We start from the raw sequence: 8,186 nt of genomic DNA on the forward strand, positions 1-8,186 counted from the left end.
TGCCACCCAGGAAGGATCCCAGGGAAGTGGGGCCAGTGCCAGCAACAGAGGCAGGTTTGCCTGACAAAGACACCCCACGTGCAGCCTGTGGTGCCAGGCAGGGCTCACTGCCAGGATCCAGCCACAGGGAGGAGATTAGCGGTGGCAGGAAGTAGCCCAGGGAAGCAGGACTCAGCCTGCCAACACCCCCGCCCCGACCCCTCGCAGAGGGTACAGGCAGAAATGGGTTCCAGCCTTTGGCAGGCACTGTCTCCCAGCAGGACTCAGCTCCCAGGAGTGCAGCAGGGCTCAGGCCAGAATGGCCAAGAGGGAGGGGGCAGAGGTCAGGCAGTACTTCTGTGGTGAGCTGACAGGGTGTGGGCCAGTGGGCACCAGGTGCCCAACCCTGATTGTGCCCACCCAGGGAGGTTGGGAACCAAGGTGACAAAGGACTGTTCAGGGGGCCTGGGGCCTTAGCCATTTCCAAACAGTATCTAGTATTTCAATATCTTAATAACTGGTACTGCCTGTCAACGTAAGAAACGTTCAAACCTGTAAAGATTTTTGTGGGTTTGTTAGGAGCAGAAATAGAATGTTGGGGACTAGCTGTAATTATAAGACTAGTGAGCATGCTCTGTTAACCGTGATTGTTCTGTTCTGATTAGAGAAAGTACATTCTAATCTGGCTGGGAGTTCTACGCAGAGGGACATGGGAGTTAACCTCCTTTTCTGAGAACTGCCTATCATTATGGAAAGATTAACAACCTTGTTGCTGAAACAATAGAGTTCCGAAGGCACTTTTGCGCGCGCGAGCGCGCACACACACACACACACACCGTTGCCTTTAATCTATAGCCATTTTACGTGTTCTTTCTTATTCCTTTTGCCTACTGCTGCATGTAATCTTTGTCCATCTGTTACTGAGGAGATGAGGAGATCTTGGTTCTTGTCTTCTTGAGAGAAAGATTTCAATCAAGAGAAAATATTTCAAAATGTAGAAAAGCAAGTAAGAATTTATTGACCGCAGCAAAAATAGATTTAGGAGAGTGAAACAAGGAAAGACATAGAAGAAGCAGCAGGAGAGCCCGGCTGGGCTGCTTTGGCTCACTGGGAAGTCAGAGAAAAGGGGGCCTTTGAGACAGGTTCAGGGGTTAGCCTGGGACAAACCGCCACTGCTCATTGCTCCCCTGGTTGCAAGTCTCCTGGGGTCCCTTAGAGCCTGTGGGGGAAGGAGAGAGGGAAACGAATGGTACAGGTGTGCTCCTTCGAGTAAAGCAAGAGTAGAAACAGTAGCCCTAGCCAGTTTGGCTGAGTGGATGGAGCATCAGCATATGGACTGAAGGGTCCCAGGTTTGATTCTCTGGTCAAGGGCACATGCCCAGGTTGTGGGCTCTATCCCAATGGAGGGCATACAGGAGGCAGCCGATCAATGATTCTCTCTAGCCATTGATGTTTCTATCTCTCTCCCTCTCCCTTCCTCTCTGAAATGAATAAAAATTTAAAAATAAAAGAATTAAGCACATAGCCCAAATGCGTTCACTGGTGAATTCTACCAGACATTTCAGGAAGAAATTCCACAAATTCTTTATAATCGCTTTCAGAAAACTGAAGCAGAGAGAATATTTCCTAACTCATTGTATAAGGCAAGCAGTACCCTAATACCAAAACCAGAACAAGACACCATAAAAAATAAATAAAACTATTCACCAATAGCTCTCATGAATAGAAGTGCAAAAAATCCTCAACAAAATTTTAGAAAGTACAATCCAACAATGAATAGAAAGAATTATACATCACAACCAAGTAGTGTTTATCCCAAGTATGTAAGGCTGGTTCAACATGCAAAAATCAATTAATGTAATCTATCACATGAAAAGACTAAAGAAGGAAAATCATATGATCACATCACTAGATGCAAAAAACACACACACACAAACAAGAAAAACATTTGACAAAATCCACACCCATTTATGATCAAAACTCTCAGCAAACTAGGAATAGAAGGCATCTTCCTCAGGTTGATAAAAAGAAATCTGTATGGGTACTAGGCTTATGGGGTGATCACTTCATAAGTCATATAAATGTCTATTATGTTGTACACCTGAAATTAATATATTGTATGTCAACTGTAATTGAAAAATTTTAATCTACAGAAACTTACAGCTATCATCATACTGAATGGTGAGAAACTCAACGCTTTCCAGCTAAGATCAGGAACAAAGCAAGGACATCCCCTCTCATGACTGCTTTCTTTTTTTAATATGTCTTTATTGATGAGAGAGGGAGAGAGAGAGAGAAAAGGAGAAATATTAAAGCGATGTATAAAGTCTGCCATTCTCTAGGCCAGTGGTCGGCAAACTGCGGACCTCTTGGTTCCTAGGTGGACACTAAACCAATGAGCCACAACTGCCTGGCTCACCACTGCTTTTCAACATCGTACTAGGAGTCAGTCCTAACATTGAAATACGGGGGAAAGGAGGAGGAGATAAAAGATATACAGATTGGGAAGGAAGAAATGAAACTGTCATTGTTCACAGATGAAATGATCATCTCATTTAATTTAAAACAAATAATAATGTGATTTATGAGCTCTGAGTAGAGAAATAATTGAGTATTACAGACTTTCTGTTAAACCTGTGTCCAGAGCTTGCAATTCAAGTCAATTCAGCAAACATTCTCTGTGATCCTGCTGTGGGCCAGGCACTCTGCTAGGTTCAGGGGATGCTGCGATAAACAAATATGGTCCCTGCTCTGAAGGAGCTCACAGTTCAACAGGCTCTGGCATCAGCCTCAGTAAGCGCTGAAATCAAAGTCCAAACCAAGAACCAGGGGAGCAATAAAGGAGGGAGGTGGCAGTGAGGATGCACAAAATCCCTGTACCATAAAAATGTCAAAAACACACAGGTCACGTAGATAACCTCGGGGCCACACTGAGTGTAATTTATTGTAGGATGGAAGCCCCCCGTCGATGACAGATGGGTGATCAGGTCACTCTTTACTGAAAGACAAATATGTGCCATTTAAGTCCAAGGTCATGGAACGGGGAAGCCCCACCCACCACACAGATACACTGGGGCATATGTGAGCCAGGGCCCCGCAGCCATGTCTGGGGTAAGGGCTTAGGCGAGCTGACCTCCGTGGGACCTTCCAGGTACATCTTGGCACAGCAATGGGCTCCAGTCTGCGGTGGATTCCAGAGAAAGGCAGCACTGCCCCCTCTTGGCACACAGCCATGCCTGGCTGCAGCTGATGCTCTCTAGTCCCTCCTGACACGCAGCAGAGAGACTTGGATGGGAGGCAGGTAGGCGTGCAGTTCATGGCGGAGCTGGAGGGCAAAAGGAGCAGGTGAGTACTTACAGCTCATCTGGCCCATGCGCTCCCCACAGACCAAGGACAGGAAGGAACAGAGGGAGAGAACAAAGGAGGAGGCCACCACATTTCCTGAGTGTCCTGCGGGCTGGGCATGGCCTAGGTGCTTTGTGCACATAATGTCATTTAAACCTGACAGTGACCTTATAAAGCAGGTAGTATCAGCCTTATTTTATAAGAGAGGAAAGTGTATGGAGTAACTTCCCCATGTCTGGATGTGTGAAATTCACACCCAGATCTATCTGGCCCCATAATTTGTTGTTTAATCCCTGAGCCCTAAACCAATGGCCAGCTCCCAAGAACTGATGTCCAACACCCCCATGGCTTGGTTCTACACCTAGGCTCCTGACCTGCTTCTGTCTCCCTGGCTTCTTTCTGACCCCTGAAATAGTTTCCAGTTTGGGGGAGTTCAGATATGACACCCTCTGGCTTTCCTCTTCGACTGAGATTCACACTTGCTACTTTGATTATCATGCGCAGTGGGCATTTGTCGTTTATTTGGCTGTCCTGCTTCAAAATCCCCATGCCATGTTCAGGGAACTACTTATGGAAATCTGAGGAGTTCTCCTAAGAGAACTTCAAGACCCAAATGTTCCCATTCCCTGGTAGCAAGATGTGGGCACCAGAGGTAGACTGACCCACTGTAATTTTCCAAAGAGCCAAACATTCCTGAAAGCCCTAACCCCAGAATTTTACTACTAGAAGCATTGGTCTGGGTTTTAGGAGAAATTTTCCCACTTGTACAAGTAGAGCCCAGTCTTGGTTCCCTAGAGTGTACATCGATGGTATTTTTCTTCCTAGCATCTCTATTTCCTTTGGGGGCTATCCTTCGATTTCCATGTGGTTCGGGTGGGAATGTCCGTCATGGTGGCCCTTGTAGGCCAATAACATCATTCCTTCCTTAGAATGATGTGATTAACTCAGGAGAGGAAATGCCTTGTGATTCTAGGGCTGTCATAGCCACCTCTCCTTACAGATGGAGAGAGACCCTGAAGAATAAAGGGAGCAGAGCTAAGAGAGAGAAAAAGAGAAAACTTTGATGAAGTTCTAGGTTTCTCAGCCAGTACTTTGCCTTTTCTGTATAAGCTGTGTTGGGTTTCTGCCACTTGCAACCAAAAGTCCTGCCTATCTGCCCATGGATATGATTGCCCTTCTCCCAGAGGCCAGAAGGCCTGACCTTCTAAGGGCTTGAGGAAATTGAGGGTGAGAAAAATATTTTTTTTTTACAATTCAGAACTCAAGAAAAACAGGCAGGAGCAAAGCCAGGCAGGAATCCTTAGATTTAGCTCCTAATGAGCCATAAGAAACTACTAGTAGACTCCCGGGTGTAACAGTTGCTCTTCTGTACCCTGCAGGTCTTCCCGGGAGTTAGTTCACAAGAATCGCTCACTCTCCTCTACTCCCCTGGCCTAGAAAGCACCCACTCACCTGGTGCATCAGTCTCTCTGCCACTCTGGGGTCAGTGAGGTCTTCTGGGGAGGCCACGCTCAGTCTCAGGAGGAGGAAGCCTTCATCCCCACCTGCAAGTTGAGATCAGTAGGAAGATAAAAATATGGGGGAGTCAGTTCAGAAATCAAGACGTGAATGGTGTTACCCAGCCCCTGTCCCCTCCCCACAGGATATATGTGCTCATCTCATATGTAAATGTGTCTATGTTCACATAGGAGCTTACATTTCCTCACTGCAAAGAGAAAGAGAATTCCCTCTCTCTAAACAACCTAAATGTCCATCCATGGAGGACTAGTTAAATAAATTATGATAAAACAAAATGGAATACTGAGCAGCCATAAAGAAACGTGTAATCTTTATCATACACTCTGTATGCATAAAAAGGAGAATGTGAGATATCTATCTATATCTTAATAGATTTATGTAGATATAGCTAGATATCAATATTATATAGCTACCTTTCACCCTCCTTTTGCTACTTCCCTGTGCATATTTCATGTCCAGAAGAGGATGCACAAGAAAGCAACACCATCAGTTATGGGTATGAAGAAAACTGGGTAGTTGGGGTCAGCAGTGGGAGAGAGACACTTTATGGTGTACCCTTTCGTATCTGTTGAATTTCAAATCATGTGACTGTATCATCTAATAAAAAATAATAAAATAATTTTAAAATAAAAATATATTGATAAATTGTTTAGAAAATTAAAATATGAGTTTGGCATCAAACAGAGTTTCATCTGGAACCCCACTATCTTTTTTCTTTAAATCTGTTTTCCTCACCTGCCATATGGGGTAATAATACCCACCTAAAGTGATGGTTGCTTTTAATTATCATTTTTTAATTTTATTTTTCAGCTACAGTTTACATTCAATATTACTTTATATTAGTTTCAGGTGTACAGCATAGTGGTCAGACAGTCATATACTTTGCAAAGTGTTCCCACTCCAATATTTCAAGCACCCACTTGGCAGCATACATGGATATTACAATATTATTGACTATATTCCTTAGGCTGCACTTTACATCCCTATGACCAGAGAAAACACGCAGTGGGTGCCAATGCTTCTGGTTGAGCAGTATTTTTATGCGACCTCTGCCTGGAATACAAAAGAAATTTGGCAAGGTGATTGTGATTAATGTTTTTTATCACCTTCCCAGAAAGGCAGGGCAAGCGGAGGATATTGTGCGGATGAGGCATGAGGAAGTGCAGGTGGGGGTGGCAGACTGGCCAGGAACTGAGCTGACCAAGCAGCCTTGGACAAGGGATTTCTTCTCTGAGGAGCTGTTGTCTCACAGGTGTAGCTTAAAATCCCACACCTTTGCCCAGTTTATTTATTTTGTCACCATTTATGGCACCAACCTCAGCATCCAGTGAGCCCGCTTTCATGGGGTCCTAGATACTCAGAGGGCAGCATCTTGGGCCAGGTGCCCACAGGATGCTCCTCTGCATGGTTCTGGCTGAACCAGAGGCTTCCAGAGCGTGAGGGCCATGTCCTTCAAATAAGCTTTGGGAACTCAGCTGGGGCACAGTAGTTACTCAGAAGGCAGAGCTGGGAAGGACTTCATTGTTCATGCCAGCTACTGATGGAGACACTGAAGCCCAGAGAGGGACAGGGACCTGTCCTAGGTCACTCAGGTTGTTAAGGGCAGAGTCAGATCACAAACCATTTCTCCTGACTTTCAGCCCTGCACTCTTTCCATACACTGCCCTAACTCTGCTTGTTACTGATTTAGCAAGAATCACTAGAAGATCATGAAGAGGTGACATCAGAAACAGGGCTCCAAAGAGGCTCTCGGATCATTCCTTCCTGTCTATTCCTTAAGCATGTAGACATCCTGGAGACTCTAAACCTCAAATCCCCCTAGATCACACATGGGTACTCTCTTACCTGTAGTAACTCCTGTGGTCCGAGCAGTGGTGGGTGTGCCTACTGGGGACTTTCCTCCGGCCATACTGGCTATCCTCGAGCTCTTTGGTGAGGCTGTGGTCTTGGCTAAGGTGATATCTGTTTCTTGGCTGCTGTTGGCTGCTGCCAGATGGACAGAAGGAAGAGGACCCCTGCTGGTGGGAACGGGCCCACTGGTTGTGCTGTCTGTGGTAGAAGTCTCTGAGCGAGTGGATTCCTTGATGGTGGCTACATCTGAGAGGCTGTAGATAGCTGAGGACTCAGCAGAGGAAGTTGCTCTGCCCACTGTTGACCCAGCCTCGGTGGAAATTGTAACTGCTCCTAAGACCTCAGCGTGGCTTGTTGTCTCAACAGAGGGGGCTGAGGTTTCTTCCAAGGGGTTCATGCTTACTGTCACCAAAGTTCCACTGGGGGCGGTGGCCTCGGCTGCTGTTGTTTCTCCTGTAAGGCTATTGGCAGTATGTGGGGTCTCAACTGATTCTGTGGTGCTGTCAGCTGACAAGGCCTCAGAAGGGGTTGTGGTCCTGGTGAGATGTGATTTTGCTTTAGTGAAGTCAGGCAAAGCTGATGTCTCAGGGATGGACGGGGTCTTTCCTCCTGTGGGGCTGTGATCTACGTCTGAGGTCCCAGGGATGATGGCAGTTTCTTCTATTTCTATAATGTTGCAATTAGTAGCCTCAATGTTGGTGATCCTGTAGGCAACCATGGCTTTCAGTGGAACAGTGATGTCAGGCTCCTGGGCTTGTGAGGTGATATCTGGAGCTGAGTTGCTCTCCAAGGCCAGAGCCCTGGCTTCTGCAGAGGTGTGAGCCCGTGTCAAGGTATCCATGGTGATCCTCTCATCCTCTTCAGAGCTGTCATCAGTACAAAGGGTGTCAAAGACAGCTTCCAAGAGATCACTGTCTGTCACCGTCTCAACTGTGGTCATTCCAGTTCCTGAGGAGCTGTCACTTGTGGCTGATGTCTCCACAGAAGTAGTGATCACAGACATGGACTTGGAAGGTGTTATTTTTGTGAGGGCCCTGGTCTCTGTTGCAAGAGATATGGTTTGGGTTTCCCTGATCTTTGCTTCTGAGATGGTGCTGGCTGGGAGTAAGGTCTTATCAAAGGTCTGGGTGCCCAGGGTTTGAGTTTCTAAAGGGGTGTGACTTGGCACATAGGCCTGAGCAAGGTCAGTGGTCTTGGAGGCTCCCTCTAACCTTGTGTTGACCCCCAGAGTCACAGCAGGCACTTCTGTGTGATTCATTGTCACCAAAGGGCTTGGTCCCTGGGTGCTGGAGCCTGTGTTGAGTAAGACAACTTTGTGAGACAGGAGTCCAAGTGGACTGACTTTGCAGGAGCTCTCATGCTTATGCCCTGGGCACTGCTGGGAGCAGGATGGGAGGGGAAGGTGCTTTTACCCCATTTGTCATCTACATTTACAAGGAAGAAGGAGATAGGAATGGGAAGACCAGTCCCATGTGGCAGCCACAAAACTGGGA

General features: G+C 46.5%; 1 protein-coding gene across 1 annotated transcript; it reads right to left on the bottom strand.

Moving 5' to 3' along the window:
• Nucleotides 1-3,159: 3,159 nt before the first annotated feature.
• Nucleotides 3,160-7,951, bottom strand: MUC20 (mucin 20, cell surface associated). Its single transcript, XM_023757297.1, has 3 exons — nucleotides 6,688-7,951; nucleotides 4,777-4,868; nucleotides 3,160-3,304 (listed from the first exon to the last, which is right to left on the bottom strand). Exons 1-3 carry the CDS (start codon nucleotides 7,949-7,951, stop codon nucleotides 3,236-3,238), a joined length of 1,425 nt encoding a protein of 474 aa, XP_023613065.1. The 3' UTR covers nucleotides 3,160-3,235.
• Between the last annotated feature and the right edge of the window lie 235 nt (nucleotides 7,952-8,186).

This window comes from Myotis lucifugus, unplaced genomic scaffold (assembly GCF_000147115.1).
Source record: "Myotis lucifugus unplaced genomic scaffold, Myoluc2.0 scaffold_105, whole genome shotgun sequence".
Classification (NCBI taxonomy): domain Eukaryota; kingdom Metazoa; phylum Chordata; class Mammalia; order Chiroptera; family Vespertilionidae; genus Myotis; species Myotis lucifugus.

Bases quoted from the DNA above. Each gene is read 5' to 3' on its own strand.
- MUC20 (XM_023757297.1), bottom strand. From the start codon at position 7,951: ATGAATCACACAGAAGTGCCTGCTGTGACTCTGGGGGTCAACACAAGG. The intron at 4,869-6,687 runs GTAAGAGAGTAC...CTCAACTTGCAG, and splicing joins GACCACAGGAGTTACTACAG to GTGGGGATGAAGGCTTCCTC. The intron at 3,305-4,776 runs GTGAGTGGGTGC...TTTGCCCTCCAG, and splicing joins CAGAGAGACTGATGCACCAG to CTCCGCCATGAACTGCACGC.